The sequence below is a fragment of the Erinaceus europaeus genome, chromosome 14, assembly GCF_950295315.1.
Source record: "Erinaceus europaeus chromosome 14, mEriEur2.1, whole genome shotgun sequence".
Classification (NCBI taxonomy): Eukaryota; Metazoa; Chordata; class Mammalia; order Eulipotyphla; family Erinaceidae; genus Erinaceus; species Erinaceus europaeus.
The window spans coordinates 23,262,120-23,288,223 of record NC_080175.1 but is presented as its reverse complement, the minus strand read 5'-3'; the positions used below and the strand labels follow the sequence as shown (position 1 = coordinate 23,288,223).

The 26,104-nt window shown below is 39.6% G+C and overlaps 1 protein-coding gene across 1 annotated transcript in view; it reads left to right on the top strand.

Moving 5' to 3' along the window:
- SORCS3 (sortilin related VPS10 domain containing receptor 3) overlaps window positions 1–26,104 on the top strand; it is a 795,336-nt gene that overhangs the window by 492,646 nt on the left and 276,586 nt on the right. Inside the window, exon 5 of the mRNA XM_007530390.3 lies at window positions 14,061–14,134. Within this exon, the coding sequence (XP_007530452.2) occupies window positions 14,061–14,134 (74 nt within the window). The remainder of the gene's footprint in view (window positions 1–14,060; window positions 14,135–26,104) is intronic.

Sequence of the window (26,104 nt, the reverse complement as noted above, 5' to 3'; positions counted from 1 at the left end):
GGTTAACCTTTGCTAACTTGGTTTTTTTTCTTTTTCTTTATTTAAGAAAGTAGACATTAACAAAACCATAGAATAAGAGGGGTACAATTCTGCACAATTCTCATAACCCAATCTCCATATCCCATCCCCTCCCCTGATAGCTTTCCCATTCTCTATCTCTCTGGGAGTATGGATCCAGGGTCGTTGTGGGTTGCAGAGGGTGGAAGATCAGGCTTCTGTAATTGCTTCCCCGCTGAACATGGGCGTTGACTGGTCGATCCATACTCCCAGTCTGCCTCTCTCTTTCCCTAGTAGGGTGGGGCTCTGTTTTTTATACTGACTTTAAGTATCATAACTATCAGGATTTTTTAAAAAGATATTTATGGGATTAAGTGGAAGGATGCAAGAAACTTAGCCTAGTACTGTCACTTAACTGTTTGTTGGACATTAATTACTATTGCTACTTTGTATTTTGGAGTCCTAGTGCTAAAACAATAAATTCATAGAGGGAAAAGCAGGCTAGTAGGTACTCAGACTAAAGTTCCTGCGAACTGATCAAATAGTTTTTGCATAAACAGAATGGTTTTCTCTGGTCGTTTCCATTTTCAAAACCATGACTTCTGCAATGTAGCTAAGGATGCATTCACAGGAGGCCAAATTGTAGGTTACTCCTCTCTGGTGGGTTTTAAACCCAGATTGTGATACTCCCTCACTAAGGAAATCCAGATATTCACCTGAACATTGTTTTCCTGAAATGGGGGTAGTGGCAAACTGAAGAAAGAGAATAGACTTAGTTCTAAATGTCCAAGATCCCTTAAACATTATCTAAAGCAGAGATCACTGTATTATTTTATTATAGTCTTCTAATATCATTTTAAAACTCAGGTTACTGAGCTCTATTTTTGACCTTCTGTAGAATTGAAGGGAGGATGAAATATGTTTTATTTGTTTATTTATTTGATGTGGTGCTTGGGTCTGAACTGAAGCTTCACCATCTACTGTCACTGAATGTCCTCCCTTTTCTGTTCTTTTAGACACACACACACACACACACACACACACACACAGGAGGGGAAGAGAGAGAGAGAGAGAGAGGAGAAAGAGAGAGAGAATATGATAACACCAATCTACCATCCATGAGCTAGTTAATACATAATTCTTACATTTAGAGGTTTAAATATTACACTTTCACTGTTTCTCGTCAATCTGTACGTTAGCTGGTCAATGGTCAGTTGGAATTGAGTTTATATCTGTCTTCATCTTGATGAATCTCTCTCTCACTCTCTCTCTCTCTCTCTTTCTCTCTCATGCATATCCCATCAGGTAGTCTAGGTTTATTCACCAGTAACAGAATTCATAAAGCTTGAAGTATCCAAGGCTTCTTATGGACTACACTTATAACTATGAAAGTATCACCTCCAGTGAATCCCGATGCCAAGTCAATGATATTAGGAAATAAAGTTTAGCTCTAATGAAATGATTTTTAAAACTCTGTATGAAGTTTATGGATATAGGGAAAAAGGAATTTTAGATGACTACCAAAGACTGACAATCAGCATCCCATGCCTTTCTTATATCATCTTGGTGGCTTTAAAAATGTATCTGCCAGCATTACAATTATTGAGAGAGCATCCTTGGTGAATATTCCCTTGGGTCCTTTTCCTGGGATTATTGCTCTTGGCTAAAGAATCAAAAATCACGTATCTGGAGAGACCTAAGAACTTGTTGGTCTAAACCTCAGCTGACACTTTATTTCCTGATAGTCACCTTAATGAAAGTGCTCATCTACCTTCTACTCAAACATAGCCAGTAACTCCCTGGAGAATATGCCCTTAGACATAGCTTCTTCCAACCATTTTGGGTTTTTTCCATGACAATATTATTCCTTGCATTAAGCCAATATATTATTTCATCTAGATTTCACCTTTTGGTCCTCCTCCTCCTACTCTCTCATAGAAAACAGAACATAGTTACATTGCCCTTTCACTAATTTGAAAATGTTTACAAGTTTCTTTCTACATTGGTCAGAACTTTCTACATTTTTCCCTAGGACATAGTTAGAGCTGCCTTACAATTCAGCTCATCTAATTTTTTTTAACACTCAAATTCCACTGGGCACTAAGTTTTAAGTTTTGAAATGAACACTCTTCTGAGCTCTTAAGCAAGTTTATAGAATCTAGGGACCTCTGTGTTCTCCTCCAAGAAGTGTGGGAAGAAATAAGCACCAGTCTTTATTTTGTGGTAGTGAAACTGGAAAACATATGTAGGCATACTTTTCATGGCACAGTCTCCATTTATGATCATTTTTTTCTGTTTATGAAATAATCTTTAAAGTGCACACTATTGATTTTAATGCCTTAAGTTTGAATGAGCTCTGAGATTTTCTCACCATGTGTTCATTTAAAAATAATGAACATAGTTGCGTATCTTGCAGGGGATGCATTTCATATGGTAGGCATGGTAAAGTCCTTTTCTTTTTAACTAAAACAGGTATTGTCTGGATATGTAAAGACGGTGATTTCAGTTGAATAGCTGACCTGGAATGAAGATATTTTAATTCCTTTCACCTCTTTAAAATTCAGTTTTTGGGGGTTTGAAAAAAAATCACAGAATTAAGAATACATTGGAAACAATAAACATACCAGGATAGTAGATAAGAAAGTGGATGTTGATAATACAATGTGAAGTAAGATCAATGCCATTAAGGAGAGTGGAGACATAATTGGGGTGGTTGGCAGAACAGATAAAGTCAGCTGAGAGATGAATAGTAGCTCTTCAGTTCAGAGAATACTGCTTAATAGGAGACATTTCTGAATCATGTTGTATAAAAATTAATAGAAATTGATTACAAAGAAAAGTGGTCAAAGGAATAGAACTGGGGAGACAAAAGAATGGATTTTGTTAAATGCTATGTAAATGGTTTATAAGATTGTCTTATTTGATGATTAGCTCAGAAAATATCCTTTGTTAAAAAGAGTACAAAGTGAGTTGTACAAATGATTTGTAAATAAAAGTATCAGATACATTCAAAGTAGAATGACACTCACATATGGTGTACCTAAATGAGTCATCATTCAGATGAGGTTATAGTGATTTGTTTTTATTTTAATACTAAAAATTTAGCAATAAAAGAAGAATAAGAAGGCATCACAGAATAAAGTGTATTTCAGTTGTGAGTAGGATAGAGCTTTGAGTTTGAATTCAGTGATGTGTCAACTTAAATTCTCTGAGCCTCAGATTCCTCAGATGTAGAAAGAATTGTCCAAATCATTTCTAAAGCCATCTCAACAATATAAAGCAAACTTCCCTTTTTAAAATGGTTTTGTAAATGTTCTCTTTAATCTTTTATTAGCTTTATGTATTGGATAGAGATGGCCAGAAATTACTTGTAAAGGGGGAGATAGGGAAGGAGATAGAGAGACACCTGCAGCCCTGCATTGCCACTTGTAAAGCTTTCTCCCTGCATGTGGGGACTGTGGACTTGAACCTGGTCCTTGCACATTGTAATATGTGTGTTCAACTAGGCGTGCCACCATCTGGCCCCCAAGTAAACTACTCTCTGACTATATGTTGTTAGACTAGCCAGTGAAAGGTTTATTTATGCATTTTTGGAGGGTGGATGATTTCAGAAGACTCTTCTTACCCTGTCATCTTATACATGTTAAGAGATAACCTGATGTTTTGATGTATACATGAGTGAATAGATCAATATTCATATAAATTAAATGAAGACAAATCTAAAATTTCTAAGATAAATCCGTTATTAAAATCTAGTTAGACATTCAGAGTTAGACACCTGAGAAGAGACAAATAGTATTTATAAGATACTCTTTTCTTTTCTCTTTTTTTTCACTTGGTAAATGTTTATTTACTGCTCTCAAAGTACAAACCTTTGTCAAACAATGCAGATGCAAAGTAAGCAATAGACAAGTCCTGTCTCTGTAAAGAAGGTAATATAGAAAAGAGACAAACATAATCAAATAATCAGAGAAATAAACATTAAATCATGAACTAGCAAGATAACTAATGGGAGAGTATCTCATTTGCCACAGAAAGTTTTTCTTTTCTTCAGTGATAAAGAATATTTATTTTGCTAATATAGTATAAAGTAATATAATATAAATAATATACTATTGAAGGGTTGAAGAACTATTTGGGAGATATGCAATAATACATGGAGATAACTTTGTTTTTAAGGGATGTTGTCCAAGTCCTCCATGATGTCCATCACTTACTTGCAGCTTCTACTGTAAAATGGGTCTGTGCATTTTATTTTTTAATTTTTAATTTATTCTTCTTTTGTTGTCCTTGTTTTTTATGGTTGTAGTTTTTATTGCTGTTATTATTGATGTTGTTGTTGGATAGGACAGAGAGAAATGGAGAGAGGAGGGGAAGACAGAGAAGGGGAGAGATAGACACTTGCAAACCTGCTTCACCGCCTGAGAAGTGACTCCCCTGTAGGTGGGGACCTGGGGATTCGAATCGGATCCCTAAGCTGGTCCTTGCATTGCATGCCACATGCACTTAACCTGCTGTGCTACTGCTGGGCCCCCTGGGTCTGTGCATTGTAAAGTCATACAGGAACATGCTGGGGGTGGCCCTGTCTCTACTGATTAACAGGGACTTGGCCCCTCTGAAGCATGGAGGGCCAGTAGGGCCAATGCTCTGGGCACCTTGGGGGCCACATGCATTTGGGGGGGGGGCACTGGCAGATATCTTCCCTGCTACACAGGATGGAAAAGATGTCCTCCTGTTAGCAAGGATGCACCACACCATCTTGGTTCTCTGGTAGACAGAGCACTTGGTAATGTCGAGTAGAGTGAGCCAGGTGGCTGCTTCTCCAGCAAAGAGGCCCATCAGTGCATCTGGGGTCTCATTTTTCATAGCAGTCACAGACAGCTGATGTGCAGAATCACAGGTCATACTTCACATCACTCCCATGAGAATATTGTGACAGGGTTGAGCAGGGCAGATGGAATTGCTGTCCTTTGGCGCACTGTGGGCACCCCTGCCCCTAGGGACCCTCATGGATGGGGGGGCATTGAGAGTTGTCTAGGGCCAGCATGGTTGGGCCTTGGGGCACTACCAGGGCCATGTTTATCCACATGCACAGTGGTTGCTGCAAAGTGACTTCTCTCTGATACAGGATGGAGAAGATCTCACGGTTGTGCTGCTGCTCAACCAATAGGCTCCCCAACAGGCTGGGAGTTCCTGGTGATGCCCTAGAGTGCTGTCCATGGGGTTTCCCACCAGCAAGGACACCTCTTCCCTGCTGGCTCCTTCTCAGCTGCCTGGGTTAGGGGACCAGCTGACCTGGAGTCTCCTCAGATGTCTGTTCCAGATGGAAAGACTCACATGTTCCGTCCTCCCTCTGTACAGGAAGGGTGTCCTGGGTAGTACTTTCAGGCTAGTTCTTATCCTTAGCAAGGGAGATGCAGCTCTCCAGACAGAAATGTCACTCCTGCTTTTTCTGAATAGACAAAGTAATCACGAGGCTGGTTCTGGGCCAGTGGATGGACTTGTGGAGCTCCAACTTGCTAAGCCAAGTCTCCGCCATTAGTTTATTGCTCTCTTTGGCTTCTGGCCATAGGTGGTTCTTCTCTTTTGAATTCCACTGATGGGTGTCTTAGGTCCAGGCCCAGCTCCTGATGGCTTCTGGCCACAGGTTTTCCTTCTTCTGGTTCCACTGATGGGTGTTTCAGGTAGCAGCCCCGTGCCACTGTGGCCCTGAAAATGAGATAATGTTTCTGTTTTATTTCCAACATTATTTCTAATGACCATACTTTTTCACTCCGATATCTGTACTTTGGGCTGGGTTCAGGAGATAACTAACACACCAGGCCAGCTCCTACTCTTCTGTTATAGCTCAGCTCGTGTCCAATTCCCAGCCCAACAGAACCAATAAGTGCTTCCTCTGAGTTTTTCCACCACCCTTCTTCATCTGCCGGCATGGACTCACTCATGTTGCTTTGCTTTTACTATTTGATATAGCTAGTTTCTCATTCAGGTTTTGAGTTTCTGAATATCAGGGAACCTTGTGTTATTCATCTTTGTATCATTACACTTTCCACTGACTTTAGTGTTTACTAGATGCTTAACTAGTAGTAAATAAATTAATGACTGAAAATGATTTGGGTTACTTGATTTCAAAACATATTGACTGTAATCCCAAAGATTTTGTGCATTTAGTTACATTCAACATTAATGAATAGAGGGAAGGCCCGGTGACTTGGTTAAGCATACATACTACTATGGCACCAAGCCCCAGGGACGGGAAGGGAAAAAAAAGGGGGGGTCAGAAAACACCTGAAGACCTGCTTCATTGCTTGTAAAGCATTCCCCTTGCAGGTGGGGAGCAGGAGTTTGAACGTTTGAACTCGGGTCCTTGTGTGTATCCTCGTGCTTAGTACTATGTGTGCTTAACCTGTTTGCTACAGCCTAGCCCCCCTCTCTCCTTCTCAATTAAATAAGATGGGAAAAAGAGCCTCCAGAAGCAGTGGATTCATAGTTCCAGGACCAAATCCCAAAGATAACCCTGATACAAGTATAAAAAAGTATATAATGTAAATACGTACATCTTATAATGAACATTCTTAGAAATGGAATGAAGAAAATTACTAGATTACTAGACCAAATGCAGGGTATCCTGTTACACACACACACACACACACACACACACACACACACACACACACACACACACACACTTATATAGAGCAAGAATAAGCAAAATACAATTTGTTGTTATCTGAAATTCTTTTAAAATTTTTTATATTTATTTATTCCCTTTTGTTGCCCTTGTTGTTTTATTGTTGTAGTTATTATTGATGTTGTCGTTGTTGGAGAGGACAGAGAGAAATGGAGAGAGGGAGGGAAGACAGATGGGGGAGAGAAAGATAGACACCTGCAGACCTGCTTCACCGCTTGTGAAGGGGCTCCCCTGCAGGTGGGGAGCCAGGGGCTTGAACCGGGATCCTTACACTGGTCCTTGTGCTTTGCACCACGTGTGCTTAACCCACTGTGCTACCACTTGACTCCCTGTTATCTGAAATTCTAATTGGTTTGGTATCCTGTAGCTTTTATCTGCTAAAGCTAGCAACTCTACTTCAAGGTCAGATGGCCCCACATTCTCCTCTAGGTCATTTTACATGAACACTGATATTCAGGTCACAAATTGGTATTCCTTAGGAAGCAGGTAGCCATTTGGGTCAAGGCATGTCTTACTGGCCCTGCAGCACATTTACATATTTTGCTTATATTGAAAAATATAAAGATTTCCTGTAAAATATTTATTTCAGTTTCCACTGGGGGGGGGGAAGATAAAGCCTGGAATAGCTGAACCCATTTTGAGATTGAGCATGACACTCTGAACTTTCCCTTTTTCCCTAATATTGTAGTGAATTCTCATCTGCAAGCATTATCACACTTTTAGTGTATTTTCTTTAGAGTTGAGAGAAAAGTAAGCATTAAAATTTTACCTCTGTCCAAAACAGGTAAATTACAGATAAAACTATAGTGCTACATGTTTTAATAAATATGTAACAAATATTCATTTTGGTTAACCAAAGGAGCTCCTTAATATGTTAATTAAAAACAAAGTGCCCAGGTGTTGGGGTGTAGTGCAGCGGGTAAAGCGCAGGTGGCACAAAGCACAAGGACCGGCGTAAGGATCCCGGTTCGAGCCCCCGGCTCCCCACCTCCAGGGGAGGCGCTTCACAAGCAGTGAAGCAGGTCTACAGGTGTCTATCTTTCTCTCCCCCTCTCTGTCTTCCCCTCCTCTCTCCATTTCTCTCTGTCCTATCCAACAATGACAACAATAACTACAACAATAAAACAACAGGGGCAACTAAAGAAAATAAATAAATAAATATTTTAAAAAGTGCCCAGATCTGGAGAGAATACAAGGAATAATACTATTTTTATGCTCCCCTCACATAGTCACACTACAGACTTTCCAATTCTTTATCTCTATTAAAATGAAGGCATTCCAATTCTTTATCTCTATTAAAATGGAATTCCAATTCTTTATCTCTAATAAAATGAAAGATCTTTGAGGCTAGAGACTTTTTTTGTCTTATGTGTCCTGGATACATAGAACAGTGCTTGTTTGTTAAGAATAGTTAACCTGTATTTTTTAATGAAAGAATGATTGGGTCTGGGTGGTGGTACACCTGGTTAAGTGCACGTTACCATGCCCAAGGATCCAGATTCAAGCTCCTGGTCTTTACCTGCAGGGGAAAAGCTTCACAAGTGATGAAGCATTGTTGTAGCACTCTTCCTTTTTCTCTCTCTCTGTCTCTCTCTCTCTGTCTCCAGGGTTATCACTAGTGCTCATTGCCTGTACTATGAATCCTCTCCTTCTGGTGGCCATTTTTATTTGTTTGTTTTATTGGCTAGGACACAGAGATATTGAGAAAGTAGGGGGAGATAGGATGAGATAAAGACACCTGCAGATCTGCTTCACTGTGTGTGAAGCTTCTCTCCACCACCACCCCCACTGCCCCCGAAGGTGGAACTGGGGGCTTGTACTCAGGTCCTTGCATGGGTCCCATGTGCATTTAACTGGGTCCACCACTGCCCACCACCCCAACCCAAGGTCTCTCAGTTGGTGAGGGACACTCTCTACCAGAAAGGTTATTTCAGGCCTTGTATGCACATTTTATAATATATTTCTCAATTAAATGTCATGAGAATTTTTATATCATTGAATAATTATCTAACACTGCTGCATGATGGTGTTTCCTTCTGACTGTGAGAACCTTAATTTTTATTAGCAATTCAGTATTAATTTACAAAAATGCATGTCAAAAATTGCATGTATGATTCCGTACCATTCCCACCACCAGTGTTCTGAATTTCCCAAGTCACTCCATTGTAAACAAATGTGGTTCTCCAAAGCTTGCAGACGTAGGTTGACTGTCATCTCTACAACTATCTACTTACATTTGTACATAATTTCCCCCCGTTTTCTTCCAGGTCTAATCCTCTCTTCCTCTCCAGGCCACAAGTCACCTCATTACTACATCCAGATATCTCTCCCCTTTTTGTCCTCTCTCTGGGACCTGGTGGAACAGGAGTTCAGAGCCCTCTTATCCTCTTCCTCCTATCACAATGCCCATTGGGAGTCTGGATTCAAATTGTTTTGGGGGTGCAGAAGGTAGGCATTCTGGCTTCCATAAGTGCTTTTCCACTGGATTTGGGTGTTGGCAAGTCAATCCATACACCAACCTGTTTCTATCTTTCCCTAGTGGGGCAGGGCTCTGGAGAAATGAGTGAGAACCTTAATTTTTAATTAAAAAGGAAGCACATTTATAATAAGTTTAATAATCTATATAAACAAAATAACACACTTCCCACAAATTTACCATTGTAGAGGCAGCTATTATTAATCAAATGATATGCATTGCACAGCATAGAAATTATTTACATATATCTTCCACTGCACGTGGCAATTAATTCTTGTTTCAGTGTTTAAACCTAGTAGCTGCTTCCTACACTTTTAGAGAATGAGTGAAGGAATAGATGAATGAAGACACTACAAGATCCAGCCTGCTGTAGTGTAAATTTGCTTTTATGCTCAGCAACTTACTGTAGATTGATAGAAAAGGTAGCGAAACCCATGGACCTTAATGAATAGGAATCTTCTCTTTCCATTCATCTGAATCAGCCTCTAGGCAGAGAATTCAATTTAATTTTTCTCCCATCAGTCAAACTGAAGAGCTGAAAATGCAAAACCAGAGCCAGGAGCCAGGAGGTGGAACAGGCTTGGGTAAAACTGCCTTAGATAATATGTTCATTTTGTGTTAGGAATATCATGAGATGACAGAGCCATGTTTCTCCTAAGGGCAAGCCCCAGTAGGAACTGGGGTGGATGATATTCTTTCAATATTAGGAACCTCCAGGGTGGAAGGATTAGTCATCCCACCCCCCAATTGTGACCTCCATCATCACCATCACTGTGATCCTTATGGTTTTTAGGGGGGCGGATAATTGTGCTGGTTTTTATTTGAAGGAACTTGATGATAAATTGTCTGGGATTCAAATCATAGCAGACAAAGAGTCTCTCATTGGGTCACAGAAAACTCTATCTAGTTTCATTTGGAAATATGTGTCTTAGACCAGAGCATCTACACCTTACACACCTTTTACAGGAAGAAGAGTGGTGTGTTCCTTAAAATCCAACTAGCAATAATATATGTAGCTATTTTCTTCTCAATGGGATGGCCTTGATACTCACAAACTCCACAATCTCCTCCTCATCTCAATATGAATGTAAATACAGATAAATATGGGAGCATTCACATACTAATGGGTAATTTAAAAGGAAGAGGGAGGGAGCTGGGCAATGATGTACAGGATTAAGCGCAAGTAGCACAAGGTGCAAGAACTGGCTTAAGGATCCCGGTTCGAGCCTCTGGCTCCCCACTTGCAGAGTGGTTGCTTCACAGGTGGTGAAGCAGGTCTGCAGGTGTCTATCTTTCTCTTCTGCTCTCTATCTTCCCTTCCTCTCTTGATTTCTCTCTGTCTTGTCCAACAACAATGACAGGAATAACAACAACAATAACAGTGATTAACAGCAAGGACAACAAAAGGGAAAAATATAAATAAATACAAAAATACATAAAAATGAAAAAAAAAAGAAAAGGGAGAGAGAGAAAAAAATGGATAAGCACATAGCTTTCACCTCCTTTTGTTCAGCAAGGTCTTTACAGTCTTCCATAGTTCCCTCTACAAGCTAACTTCTAAGCAGTAGGAATATTGTTACTCTGAAACATAATGGTGTAGAGCTATTATTTTTTATTCACTAAAATGATTAATAAAGTTGCTATGATAATTGTTATTCTAGGAATGATAGAAGGTGGTTTTACCTTGCATAGATTTGGTCATACATAGGAGTAGTTAACTCTTACTCATAGCATGAGAACTGCTTTGGATAGATGCTACAAGAGTTCCGCTTCACTGGGGTGGGGGAGATGGGGTTGGATGGGATGGGACACAGTCTTTTGGTGGTGGGAATGGTATTTATGTACACTCCTATTAACCTGTAGTCATATAAATCACTAATTAATATAAGAGGGAAAAAAGAGTTGGTATTGAATTGGAATAATAGAATTTAGTGTGTACAACTGGCTACTGGCTGTGGCATACCTGGCAAAAGCACAGTGTTACAATACACAAGATCCCAGGTTCTAGTCCCTGGTCCCCACCTTTAGTGGGGAAACTTCTTTTTTCCCCTCCAGTGTTATTGCTGGGACTCAGTGCTGGCACTACAAATCCACTCCTTCTGGCAGCCATTTTTCCTCGTTTTACTGGATAGGACAGAGATAAATTGAGAGAGAAGGGGAAGATTCAGAAGGAGAAATATAGACATCTGCAGACCTGATTCACTGCCTGTGAAGTGTTCTACCCTACAGGTGGGGAGCCAGGGACGCAAACCTGGATCCTTGTACTTAGGAAGAAAAGTTTATAAGTGATGGATTAGTGTTGCAAATGTCTCTCTTTGTTCTCTCCTTCTCTACTTCCCCCATTTCTTCTTGATTTTTCTGTTTCCAATAATTTTTTTTTAAAAAATCTTATAGTCAGGAGTTGGGCTGTAGCGCAGCGGGTTAAGCGCAGGTGGCGCTAAGCTCAAGGACCGGCGTTAGGATCCCGGTTCGAGCCCCCGGCTCCCCACCTGCAGGCAGGTCCCTTCACAGGCGGTGAAGCAGGTCTGCAGGTGTCTGTCTTTCTCTCCCCCTCTCTGTCTTCCCCTCCTCTCTCCATTTCTCTCTGTCCTATCCAACAACAACGACACCAATAATAACTACAACAATAAAACAACAAGGGCAACAAAAGGGAATAAATAAATAAAATTAAATTTAAAAAAATCTTATAGTCTTAATAATAACAATAAATATGTTCAATCAGCATCGAAATCCAGGATTTTCATAAGGAAGCGTTCTCTTTAGAATAAAATGTGTGTGAATGACAATATCATCATTTGATGGTAATTTTAGTATCATTCAGACATTTCGAGAAATTCTTCTGAAAGTAAGTCTCACTGTTCTAGCTGATCTCTTACCAGTATGTTGAGTGTGTGTGTGTGTGTGTGTGTGTGTGTGTGTGTGTGTGTGTGTGTATCTCAGAGGAATTAGTCTTTGTGCATAAAATAAAATAATGTAGTATCCGACTTTATGAGTTGTCTGGGAGGTCCTTTTTTAAATTTTTACAGAGTCTTAGGAACTCTTAGGACGTTTTTGCATCCCATAAGTTTCTACCCATTCTTATCAGCCTGCTTTAATTGTTGATTTTGTAACAGATATTCAGTTATCACTTAATTTTATATCCAAAGATTATAAAACAATCAAATAATACAGACAAATGTGAAAGACATAAGCATACTCTACCTTGAAATAAATGCTCAATAAAAATTAAAAAGTTAATGTAGTGAGTTGAGAGGTAAGAAAGATAAGTGACTAAAGTGGTCAGAAGGATGTGAAGGAAGCCACAATTGTGCCAGTCTCACACAAATGTATACATTTTACTGAAACTGATGAGTGACTTTTTCTTGACATAGTATAAAGATAGGCATACAAATGAGTTTAGTAACTCTAGTGCATTGAAGAGTTATTTAATATGAATTATGTATATAAACAACAAGAGAAATAAAATTTTAAAAGTGCTATATTGTGGGGTCAAAGGAACCCTCCTGCACTGCTGGTGGGAATGTAAATTGGTCCAACCTTTGTAGAGAACAGTCTGGAGAACTCTCAGAAGGCTAGAAATGGACCTACCCTATGATCCTGCAATTCCTCTCCTGAGGATATATCCTAAGGAACCCAAAACACCCATCCAAAAAGATCTGTGTACACATATGTTCTTGGCAGCACAATTTGTAATAGCCAAAACCTGGAAGCAACCCAGGTGTCCAACAACAGATGAATGGCTGAGCAAGTTGTGGTATATATACACAATAGAATACTACTGAGCTATAAAAAATAGAGACTTCACCATTTTCAATTGATCTTGGATGGACCTTGAAAAATACATGTTAAGTGAAAAAAGTCAGAAACAGAAGGATGGATATGGGATGATCTCACTCTCAGGCAGAAGTTGAAAAAAAAAAAAAAGGTCAGAAGAGAAAACACAAGTAGAACCCGAACTGGAATTGGCGTATTGCACCAAAGTAAAAGACTCTGGGGTGGGTGGGTGGGGAGAATACAGGTCCAGGAAGGATGACAGAGGACCTAGTGGGAGTTGTATTGTTATATGGGAAACTGAGAAATGTTATGCATGTACAAACTGTTGTATTTACTGTTGAATGTAAAACATTAATTCCCCAATAAAGAAATTAAAGAGTGCTATATTGTGTATATATTACCTAGATGTCATCTGATAAGCATTTTACATATGTGCCCCATTTTTCTGTGAGAATAGAGTAATTATTTCCTCTTCTTTATCTTAATAGCTGCCAGGGAATCTCACCAATAAGAACTGTTTATTAGTCCTGGAGGTCACACAATGGAGAGAGCAGTGGACTCTCAGGCATCGGGTAGTGAGTTTTAACTCCTGTATCACATAATCATATATACCAGAGTGATGCTCTGGTTCTCTTTGCCATTGCCACTAACTTCCTTCTCCTCCTCTCCCCTCTTCTTCCTTTACTTACTCCTCTTTCTTTTCCTTCTCTCTCTATTTCATTAATAAGTAAATAAGCCTTTTGAAAAAGTATCATTTAGCACACAATTTTAAGTAATTATGAAAATACATTAGATGCAGCTAAAGACTAGGATTTGCAGGAAAATAAAAAGAAAGATAAATTTTTATTAAAGGACTTACCTCTCAAAGAGACAGTAGTGGTTGGCAGCAGAAATGGATTTATCCTCAGCTCAAAAATAGCAGTGCATTGGTGCCAGATGGAACCTTGGTCAGTATGGCACAGTCATGTTCATGTTCACACATTTTATATGGACAAAATAGGTACCTGGTTGGTGTGTGAGACACTACGATGTACTGGAATATTCTGCAGGGAAGAGCCACTTGTAGTTGTGTTAAATAAGTTCCTTTGGTGCTCATGCTCTCCTCACTTCCTTGTTTTGCAGCTCTATAGTTCCATGGACTTCGGAAGGCGGTGGCAACTCATGCATGAACGCATCACACCTAACAGGTTTTACTGGTAAGTCCCATCCATGGGTCCATGTACTCTTAGTTAAAGAATCATCAGACAACGTACCAATCAGACAGCATAGAGAATACCAGGCACCTTGAACATTTGAAAATACATGTATTCCATCCCTTTGCTATTCAAAGAAGGAGTCAAGCACTAGCAGCTTTCAGCAGCCCAGGCAAGGTGAGGGATCTGCATTTAATGTGATTCCTTGTGATTTAGCATGCACATTGAAGTTTAAGATGAACTCAATTAGAAATCCCCATGAAATACTCATGAATAGATGCTCTTAGCTGTTTAGAGCTATTAATTTTTTTAGTAGGCTAAGACAGAAGGAAGACTGCTCATTTCTCTGCTTTCTCACTACCCATCTACAACCTTTTTCTCAGCTTATGTGGAACAGCTTCTCAGTGTGACATCACTCAGAAGTTTCTCAAAAAAGAAAAAGTATCACCCTACTATTTCTGGATTAAACTGTTGAGATGGTAAGGCAGTTGGACGACTGGAAGGTCAAGTTGATGGAGAGGGAGAGTACAATAGACTGCATAAGCCTTGTCATCATTTATGAAGGAAATTAAATTAAGTGGATGTGGGGCAGCATTTTCCTATCTTTTGCAAAGAACAAGAAGAGAATGTTCCAGCTGTCATCCACCCTCCTCTTCCTTTCTGTAGCAGAAAGAATAATTCTGCAGGTCCTGTTGATTGTGTTTCATCTCTCTTCCACTCTGTGTCTCTTTCATATATGCCCCCATGGGGAAATATAAAAGTTAGTGCCCATGCTGGCTAGCTAAGTGGTAGCTGAAAATTCCATTTTTCTAATTATCACTTCTCTGTTTCTGATGTATAATTGCCATGATTATTCTTCTAGGTGTCCTAGGAGTAGCAGAATCAGAGCTCATTTTACACAGACCTTTCCTCAGCCTCCATGACACTACCCAAGGCTATCTAAAGCTCAAAACCACTTAGACTGAAGAGAGATGGACCATATAGATTAGTAGTGAAAACTGTCACTTGAAATTTTCTTGATGGAGCCTGATGGTGGTGCACCTGGTTGAGCCTACATGTTACAATGTGCAGGGGTCCAGCTTCAAGCCCCTGGTCCCCACATGCAGGGGGGAAAGCTTTGCAAATGGTGAGGTAGTGCTACAGGTGACTCTCTATCTCTTTCCCTCTCTATCACTCCCCTCTCTATTTCGGGTTGAATCTCTCCAATGAATAAAGATAATAACACGTTACAATATGCAAGGACCCAGGTTTGAGTCCCCGGTCCCCACCTGGTCCCCACCTGTAGGGGGAAAGCTTCATGAATGGTAAAGCAGTGCTGCAGGTGTCTCTCTGTTTCTCTCCCTCTCTATCTAACTGTTCCTCTTGATTTCTGGCTATCTCTATCCAATAAAGATGATAAAAATTAATAAAAATAAAAACATTTAAAAAATCATTTTTGATAGAAGGCAAAACATAGCATTTCCCTTTGTGTAGACTACAATTTCAACTAAGAAAGAGTCTGTTAAATCTGTCATTTCCTCATCTGTATAGTGGGTTTTTTCTCATTAATTTCATAAGATTATTAAAAGATATAGAATCATTTAGACATTTAACCATTTCATTTCACCATATTTTCATATTCATAATTTTGAAATTTAGTGTTTTTTACTTTTTACAAATATTTTTATTTATTATTGGATACAGACAGAGATCAATGGGGAGGTAAGATATATAGAAGTAGAGAGACAGAGAGATACCTGCAGACCTGTTTTACCACTCAAGTGTCCACCATTCAGGTGGGGACCAGGGGCTTGACCCTGTGTCCTTGTATACTGTAATATGTACACTTAACCAGGTATGCCACCCTTACCCCAAAATCAAGTCTTTAAGTATCATGTTAATTAGTAATTCTAAAGACTATGACACACAAGTGGATTGTCATTTTTCTGGGGAATGCATTTGAGTCCTGTGCATGGTAAGACATTTATGGTACTTTGACAACAATTGAACATGTCTAATTTACTCTCGGAAATGCACATATCAGCCTAACTTTTATTATCTTTTTTGTTTGTTGAGTCATAATTCTTTTGAAATTGCAAATGATAAATGAAAAGCTAAATGCCCTAAAACTACTTCTTTGGGAAAGTTAGTGCAGAGTGAAGTGTTATCAAAAACAGCAGACAAATACTGAGGAGAGGGCAGTTATGATATAAAGCAAGGAGCTGAAATGCAAAATGGCAATGAGATTTTATACTGTGGTATGGATAAAAGTGGAGTGAACCTGAGATTCAGAAGTAATATTGTCTAAATATAGTTCTTTAAAACTTAGAGATTTGCAAATTTCTAGGGATCATCCATCGTGAATTTCAGTCCCCTATTCCTTTCCAGTTGATGGGGATTCAAGAGGAAGCACTTGGTTTCTACCAAGGATACCAGATGAAGACTAACACACTTAAATATCTCATTTTCCCCTTTTATTTGTGATAATGATCATTGCAGTGACTATGAGAGTGGGTGGGAAGATGTAAAGGGATATAATATTTGTTTTCTCCTTTGAATTTCATAGTGCATGTCGGATTAGTGAAGGCATGGGACATTCTATTCATTAGCTTCAATGGTATAAACTTCACCTAGAGATTCATGTTTCTCTATAAATTCCAGGTGTTCTAACAACATCATGAGAGGTCTCTTAATTAAGAGTCTTTCACTATGGAGTGCAGACAATCACGTACATGTCCCAAGTAAGAACAACTGACATACGAACTTCATTATATGTGATTCTTCCACTCACTGGATAGCTAGCTTATAGAAAAATCACCAGGCCCCTCTCAGACTCCTACTCACCCCAAATGCTTTACCAATTATAATTCATAAGGATAATGCAAGACTAGAATGACTAGAATAAGTACCCTAATACAGTCCATCTCTATTCTGTGTTTGGGCAGAACTATTGTGGGTACTTTTTTTTTTTTCTTGTTTTTGAGCATCCTACTGAGCTGGAAATGAATAGCATTTCCACTCTTCCATTGGGAGATATGTAATAGTCAGGTACATTCTGCAGTGGGAAGATTGTTTTCTTTGCACATCTAATGTGAATGCTAGTTGGGTTTCACAGTTTTTCCTCTCTGGCTCCCCACCCTTCCTAGATGCTTGTCTTCTTTGTAAGGGGCGTCTTTTTCAAGGAGGTTGCAAACATTCTAGATCTGCCTGAGTCCTCTCTCACCTGGCTGATATCTAAGAATTTCTCCACTTTCTGATGACATTAAGTTATATAGTATTGAGAAAGAAAAAATGATCCCTTTTTAAAAGTGCTTTAGTAGGAACATATAAAATTATAAGCCAATTTCTGTCACATGAGTGCATTCCTTAGATCCCCATGACAGATGTCTGCATACCATTTCCACCAGTAACTGAAGTCTTCCTCCTTCACCATGTGCTGGGTCTCCAGGGCCCTCTTTACTAACTTACCCATTATTATTTCTTTCCTAAAATAGCAGGAGACTTTCGTTTCACTTAATAACACAGTATGATACAGATCTTCCTAAAACTTCCTGACCATGTCCTTTTCTCAAAATTCTTTTTGTTAATTTTTTTATATTTATTATTCCCTTTATTGTTGCCCTTGTTGTTTTATTGTTGTGGTTATTATTGATGTCATTGTTGTTGGATAGGACAGAGAGAAATGGAGAGAGGAGGGGAAGACAGGGGGAGAGAAAGACAGACACCTGTAGACCTGCTTCACCACCTGTGAAGCGACTCCCCTGCAGGTGGGGAGCCAGCCGGGGGCTCAAACCAGGAACCTTAAGCTGGTCCTTGTGCCACGTGTGCTTAGCCTGCTGTGCTACCGCTGGACTCCCCTCAAAATTCTTGATGCCCATACTAGTTACTTTCTCATCTTTCCCTTCACTTTCCATGGGCCATAACACTCTTCTGTCACGGATGTTTATGTCTACTGCAGAACTTCTTCCAGAACTCCTATTACATCTAAAGTATCACTGCTTTTTTTTGTCTGATATATTTTTTTCTTTTTTCCTTCATTATACATTACTCTTACCCCATCTCTAGCAGAACAGCATAATAGTTTGTAAGTTATACATCCAACAAAACATAAAGGAGGGGAAATTGGGAAGTGTTAGTTTTGATTTTTTTAATTACCATTAGAAGGGAAATAAATACTAGGTTTTCTGAAAAGTCATAATGTATTTTCCTGTTTTTTTTTTTAATGCAAAAATGTGCCGTGACTTTTCTGACAACCAAATAGATAAAAATAGACATAATTTTGGTGTTCTTTATAATAATAATAACATAGTACCAATGCTATGTTCTTTTGTATATCCCCACATAAATTGCATGCACTATCTATATATCTATAGTTAGTATTCCTTTGTATATCAGATGGATCTAAACATCTGTTTTTAGAAGATCACAGTCCCCTCTCTTTGAGCTCAGGCTGAATTTAGTAACTTGGGTTCTAGTCGACAAAACTTAATAGAGATGATAAAATGTCACTTTGACTGGTGTTTTTAATATTTTATTTGGGAGAGAAAAGTGAAAAGTACTAGAGAACTGCTCAGCTCTAGCTTATTCTGCTACTTGGGACTGAACCTGGGACCTTAGAGCCTAAGGCATGAGTGGCTTTGGTATGGTCATTATGCTGTCTCCCCAGCACTTTGCCTGTTTAGTCACAAAAAGGGAAAGACTTTCATCTTAGTCCCAGTATCTTGCTTTAACATGGACAGAGCTATCTACCATCCTATAAACTGCCTTATGGAGGAGTCCATGTTACAAGGAACCAAGGTCTCAGATCGCAGCCTGTAGTCAGTGAGGAAGTTAGGTCCTGAGTCCATCAGCTCAGTTTCATGTGGGACACCTGAATATTGCAAAAACAAAGTGAGTGAGCTGGAAGCAGACACTTCTTCAGTCAAGCTGTGGATGAGATTACAACCCTGGCTAGCACATTGACTGAAACTTTGTGTAAGAATAATACAGAAGTGTTAATATATTGAGTCATGGCCAAATTTCTGACCCAAATGAGCAGTGAAATAACACATATTTTTTGTCTTTAGCTGCTAACTTTTATAGTAATCTATGACTGAGAAATTCATAGTATATACACTTCTTCCTGCTTGTTAATTTCTGGCTGCTTATTATTTTTTCCTTGTTACTGAGACTTCATCAGGGCTTCATACCTGCATATTTTATGGTTCTTGGTGGACTATTTTTTTCCTGTTTATTTTGTTCAGGTTGAGGGTAAGAGGGAGAGAGACAGAGGAGAGACACCACAGCACTCCCTCACTGCTCATAGAACTTCTCTTTTGTGTTGTGCTCACATCTGGTGGCCAGAAGTTCAAACTCAGGTCTTCGCATGTAGCAAAATGTGCATTCTACTAAGCAAACATCTTCTGGCCCATTCTGCCTTCATATATTTGAGCATAAGCTGACTGCTTCTATATTGGTACACTTCCCTAACATTCTCTCCTTTGTTATTAACCCAAGATGTCATGTTTTGACTGTTGTTAAGGCCTATCCTTAAAGTATGGAAATGTCACTATGCCCTTGTATTTTCTGACCTCCAGATGCTCAGATTCTATAGGATTTGCTGTTTGAGTGAGAAACATTGAGGCCTTATCTTCTCTCATTTTGAGTGATGTTCATTAGTCTAATGTGATGGCCTGACTTGATCTTGTTCTATGTTGTATATGCTCTGTTATTCTGATCTACATTTTGATGTTCGGGCTGCATTCTTGAAGATTTTTTATTATAGTGTGTGTGTGTGTTTTCTTTTTTTCACATTTTGCACACAGATCTGAGCCTCTGGTGTGTGTGGTCATTCAGAAAGCTGCAAATTTTACTTACTACACCTTGTGCTGAGATCCTAGATGTCCCTTATATAGCGTGTAGCAATTATGAGTGCTAAGAACATAGGGTAAGGCTACGCAGTGGCACACCTCATAGAGTTTACATGTTATAAATCTCAAGGACCCAGGCTCAAGTCCCTGGTTCCCACCTGAAGGGAGAATGCTTCATGAGAGGTGAAGCAGTACTGCAGGTATTTCTCTTTCTCTCTTTCTCTCTGTTCCCCCTTCCTCCTCAGTGTCTCTGTGTCTATCCTAAAACTGACGACATAAAAAGATTTTAAAATTTTTATTTAAAAATAATGAGAGGTAGAAGAGCAAGAGATAAAATGGAAATGATTACACTGAGATATGCGACTGGAGTGAACCATATTGCACCTTCAGATCAATTTTTGTCTCAGTCAGTCTCACCTGTTCTGGACTGTGTCCTTTGTTTTATGTCAACATAGGCTTATTTTGGGGATGAGCAAAAGCAGTACACTCTGAGCAAGGAAGTGGAAGGGAGTAAATGAAGATGTTGGTGTCCTGGTGCATGATGGTGGTAAAGGACCTAAGTTGGAGGTGATAGTATTCTACTTACATCTATCACAAGGAGATGAGAAATTGCATCTACGTGTCAACAACTGTACTATGAACCATTTGCCCTTCAATACAATTATTTTGTAAGTGGGCTTCTTCTTTTCAGCCAGGAACTCTAAGACCTTAGTCTATGGTTCCAGAAGAGTCACATGCAGAGTCATCCTTAGGCTATTAGTACATTATCCATGACAGAGACTGAGTTAAGGAACAGACATAATGGCTAAGGACTACTTCCTGGAAAATCAAGGTCTTTTCACACAAAGCTAATGTTATAGGTTGGATTGTTTAAGCTGCCTCTGCATTTGCATCTACAGTTTTGCAAACACAGTCATTTGTGATCTCAAGTAATGGGATTTAGGCATCGACCTGACATAAGGGATCAGATTTAGAGGCCCTTGCAAACCAGGGTATGCCACAAATAATATTTAATTCAGCTCTCCCTTCCATTTTTTTAAATGGCGCAGCAATTTAAAAATGCATTATGTTCAAAATAATGCATGCAAGGTCATGAGGGGAAATGTGAAAGCTCAGCTTGCAAACAGAAACTGGTTTTTACTTTGCTGGTAGAGGTCACTTGTGCTGGATTTCTGGTCAGATCTTGGCCTCGGAAGAGCTTCCTTGTTGCTCAGAGCAAAATTAAGAGCTCAAAAGCTATACATGGAACTATGCATGGTATTCAGATGAGCACTGAGTCAGAATGCTCACCTCTCCATCTGGAAAAACAGCTCATTTGAATAGTCTGCTTTGTTGTACTCAGCCGGGTTTGAGTCCAACTCACACCACATTGAAGGAAATTTTGGTGCTGTGGTTGGCTTCTCTCTCTTTCTCTCTGTCTCTATCTCTGTCTCTCCATCCCTCCTTCCTTCCCTGCCTTCTCTGTTTATATTTTTAAAATCAAAATACAGGAGTCAGGCAGTAGCACAGTGGGTTAAGTGCATGTGGCACAAAGCACAAGGACCTGCCTAAGGATCCTGACTTGAGCCCCTGGCTCCCCACCTGCAGGGAAGTCGCTTCACAGGCGGTGAAGCAAGTCTGCAGGTGTCTATCTTTCTCTCCCCCTCTCTGTCTGCCCCTCCTCTCTCCATTTATCTCTGTCCTAGCGAACAACAATGACATCAATAACTACTACAACAATAAAACAACAAGGGCAACAATAGGGAAAATAAATAAATAAGTAAAAAAAAACTTTAAAAATAAAAAGATACACTGCACACATATAATCATTTTGCCTAGCACTTTTAGCTGTATGTACTTAACGACTTATATTCTAGGAAAACAGTGGGTCACGTTCGACTTTGCCTTAGAGAATCTGAAAACATTCATGTGCCTAAGCATCAAATTCAAAGAGATTCATGTTTGCCCATCTAATCCAGTACAAGAAAATGTCAGTGATATGAATAGAAGCACCAGTTCTTCCCGGAAGTTCTGACCAGTGTTTCCAGAGTTAGAGAGAGGTAGCTTCCAAATGCTTATTCTACCCTGATAATGATGTAGAGGACATGAGAAACACTGGTTCAGCCCAGAGAAAGTGGGATTTCACTGATCATCTTCTTTTAGAGGTGGAGTCAATTTGATTGTTTGTATAGTAGTGACAGTTTAGCCATTGTTCGGTGAAGAGATAAGGAGAATCCATCTGCTATCCCTCTTGTAGAGCATCTTGACTTCTGAAGTCCAATTGTGCATTCAGGGCTTACTCACTAGAAGAGAGAGGGCAGACGTTGATTTTAGTGAGTTGCTCAATAGCCTCAGAAGTGGCGGAAATATGAACTAGAAATTTAGGGAGCGGTGTTGAGAAAAAGAACAAATGTGAGATAGATACTGAGTTGAGCTGGGGTATCCAGAAAATTTTTAAAATGCAGGTTGGGCACAGGGTTGTAAACAAGAAAAAAACATCCTTTTACTCAGTGAGGTAATCTTACCAGTGACCTGCTGGGTGTGGACTGTGTGTTCATCTGTTTACACTGCCAAAACAAATTAATGCATAGTGGCAACATTTCTGAAATCATGGTGTTAGCATGTGTCATTTCACCCTGGATTTTAGATGGCTATCCTTTTCTTCCTCTTCTTCCTTTTCATTCTTGTCTTCCCTATTCTTCTCCCTTCTCTACCTCATCTCCTCCTTCTCTCCCTCTTCTTCTCCCCCCTCCTCCTTTAAGTTGTTGTTGACTAGCACACTGCACTACTTTAGAGCTCGGTGCTCAAGATCAAACCTAGGATGTCTTGGCTGTTAGTCTTGTGTTCTACGACTGCACAGTCTACCCAAACCAACTCGAACCTTATTGATATGCCCTCATATCAATAAGAGAACAGAGAGAGCAAAGTATTGAACATCTCCTTAAGGGATACAAATGCCTTTATTATAGCCATACCATGTCCACTTCATCTAAAACTAGGCACACCCTAAAGGCCACATCTCCAAATTCCATCAGAATAGACCTTATGACTTGAGCTACAGAACCCAGAGATGCCATCTAAGTTAGAGCAGGGTATAAAGCAGGATAATCTGAGAAAATTTTGCCAGTAAGAGTTCTGGAGAAGAAATGTTCTAAACCCTTGTGAGAAAAGATGGAGAGTAAATTCCATAAATACAAAAATTAAATTGAAAAATAAAGAACATGTTAATTATTTTTTCTCTGATTGTAGATAAAAGGCAAACTTATTCTAGACATTTAAGGAAACTCAGGAAATGAAAATGAAAATAATTGCTGTTTTTTTTTTTACTGCCCAGAAAATACTGTTTAAAAGAATCAAACATATCTCTATAGGCTTTCCCCTATAATATAGTATAATTTAAATATTTATTTTTTAATTTTATTTAAATTTTTTTATAAAAAGGAAGCATTGACTAAACCATAGAGAAGAGGGGTACAACTTAACACAGTTCCCACCACCAGAACTCTGTATCTCATCCCCTCCCCTGATAGCCTTCCTATTCTTTAACCCTCTGGGAATATGGACTCAAGGCCATTGTGGCATGCAGAAGATGGAAGGTCTGACTTCTGTAATTGCTTCACCGCTGAACATGGGCATTGACGGGTCGATCCAAATTCCTAACATGTCTTTCAATTTCCCTAGTGGGGAAGGGCTCTGGGGAAGCGGAGCTCCAGGACACATTGGTGGGGTTGTCTACTAGGGATGTCTGGTTGGCATCATGCTAGCATCTGGAACCTGGTGGCTGAAAAGAGACTTCACATACAAAGCCAAAAAAATTGTTGGGCCTGTGGCTATGCTAATGTTTTTGTTGTTGTTGTTGTTTTGCCTGAGTCTGAAATCTGATATGGAGGTGGATCCTAATTATTGTCTAGGGAGGAGATATCATGGCTGGCAGAAGTACCAGAAAGCTGCATCAGGGAAGAGAATAGCTCCCTAATATGGGAAAGGGGTATAAATATTGTTGACTGTAAATGCCATTGATTTGAAGTGATCTGGGACCCATATTCAGCTTAGGAGCCTATGTGACCTCTGCATCCCTGTAGATCTAAGCTCACATTCTGTGGTCACGAGTAGGAACATTCTATGCTACCCCAACATCAAGACCCATCTCCCTCAGGTATAGCATAGAGTATATTGTCCAACCTCCCTTCAGAGGATGGAACATTCTCTGCCATTGCTGATCCAAGTTGAGGGTAAGGTCCTATGGCGGCCCACAAAGAGGTCTATTGCGTTGTTACTGATAGGAATGACCGGTAACAATGGAGAGAGGGATTTATTTGAGGTCTAGGCCCAGCAAGTTTGTTTGGGAATCTCAGGACACCCTGAATAGGGCCCCAGCTGATGGGGTGACCTTATAGTGACTCAAGAGTCATCCTTAATATGCCAGTCTCTTGCCCTTATTCAGATTTTGCAGTCCTTGCGTTGATGAGGTTAGCTTTGGAATGAGTGAGAGAAGTGTCATAGGAAGTATGTGAGGAGGATATCTAAGTCTAAGTAGACACTATGAACTTTATAATGACTCATGATAGACTATTGTGTAATTTTATTTCAGGTATATATTTTGTGCTAATTTATAGATACATGTGGACATTTGTTCTGTCTTATGGGACCTGGTCTATATCTAGATTTTGGGATTTTATTAGAAAGTGAACCTCCTGGAATGAAATCTGAGACTACTATGAAAGGAAAGGTCTCACCCAAGTAATGAGGGTGAAGGGTTGACATTCCATGCCTGACATCTCTGGACACAGTCTGAAGTGAAGCATGCTGAGGTGGTACTCCTTGTGTTGATTAGGTTGGGATAGGCGGATACAATATCATTTGGTATAAATTGAGAGAAGCATGCAGGAAGGTGAGGCCCACCCTAGAAGTTCCAGGAAGCGGGAGGTTCCTGCTGTCTTAGGGTTTAAGAAGACAATAGATAGCTATTGCTATAATCACATTATTTGGCATTTGTTGCTGCTGTCCTTTTTGATGTATGCCATTCTCATAGGGGTGAGGCGGTATCTCAGTCTTGTCTTTATTTGCATTTCTCTGACAATCAGCGGCCTAGAGCAATTTTTCATGTGTTTGTTAGCCTTTTGGATCTCTTCTGTAATGAATGTTCTGTTCATATCCTCTGCCCATTTTTGGATGGGTCATTTGCATTTTTGTTGCTAAGTTTGCTGAGCTCTTTGTCTATTTTGGTGATTAGTCTCTTGTCTGATGTATGGCATGGGAAGATCTTCTCCCATTCTGTGAGGGGTCTGTTTGTGTGATAGTTTCTTTGGCTGTGCAGAAGCTTTTCAACTTGATGTAGTCCCATTAGTTTGTATCTGCTTTAGTCTTCCTTGCAATTGGGTTTGTTTCATCAAAGATGTCCTTGAAGTTCAGGTGGGAAAGTATTCCACCAATGTTTTCCTCTAAGCATTTGATAATTTCTGGTCTAACATCTATGCCCTTAATCCATTTGGGTTTGATTTTTGTTTCTGGTAAGATAAGGTGATTCAGTTTCATTCTTCTGCATGTTTCCACCGAGTTTTCCCAGCAGCATTTATTGAAGAGAGCACCTTTCCTCCATTTAATACTTTGGGCCCCTTATCAAAGCTTAGATGTCCTTAGGTGTGGGAGTTTAGTTCTGGGCTTTCAATCAGCTCCACTGGTCTGTGTGCCTATTTTTGTTCCAATCCATGAGCATGGAATGTCTCCCCATTTCTTGGTATCATTTTCTATTTCCTTGAAAAGTGACTCGTAGATTTCAGTATACATGTCCTTCACTTCTTTGGTCAGCTTTATTCCTAGGCATTTTATTGATATTACTGCAACAGTGAACGGGAGTGATTTGTGGATGTCTTCTTCTTCTGATTTGGTGTTTGCATAAAGAAATGCCACTGATTTTTGTATGTTGATTTTGTGGTCTGACACTTTTCTATATTGCTTAATACCTTCCAGTAGTTTCATGCTAGATTCTTCATGTTTTTCTATGTATACTATCATATCATCTGCAAATAGTGAGTGCTTGACTTCTTCCCTTCCTATCTGTATTCCTTTGATATCTTTCTCTTGCCTGATTGCTATAGCAAGAACTTCCAGTGTTGTGTTGGAGAGTAATGGTGATAATGAGCAGTCCTGTGTAGTCCCCGATCTG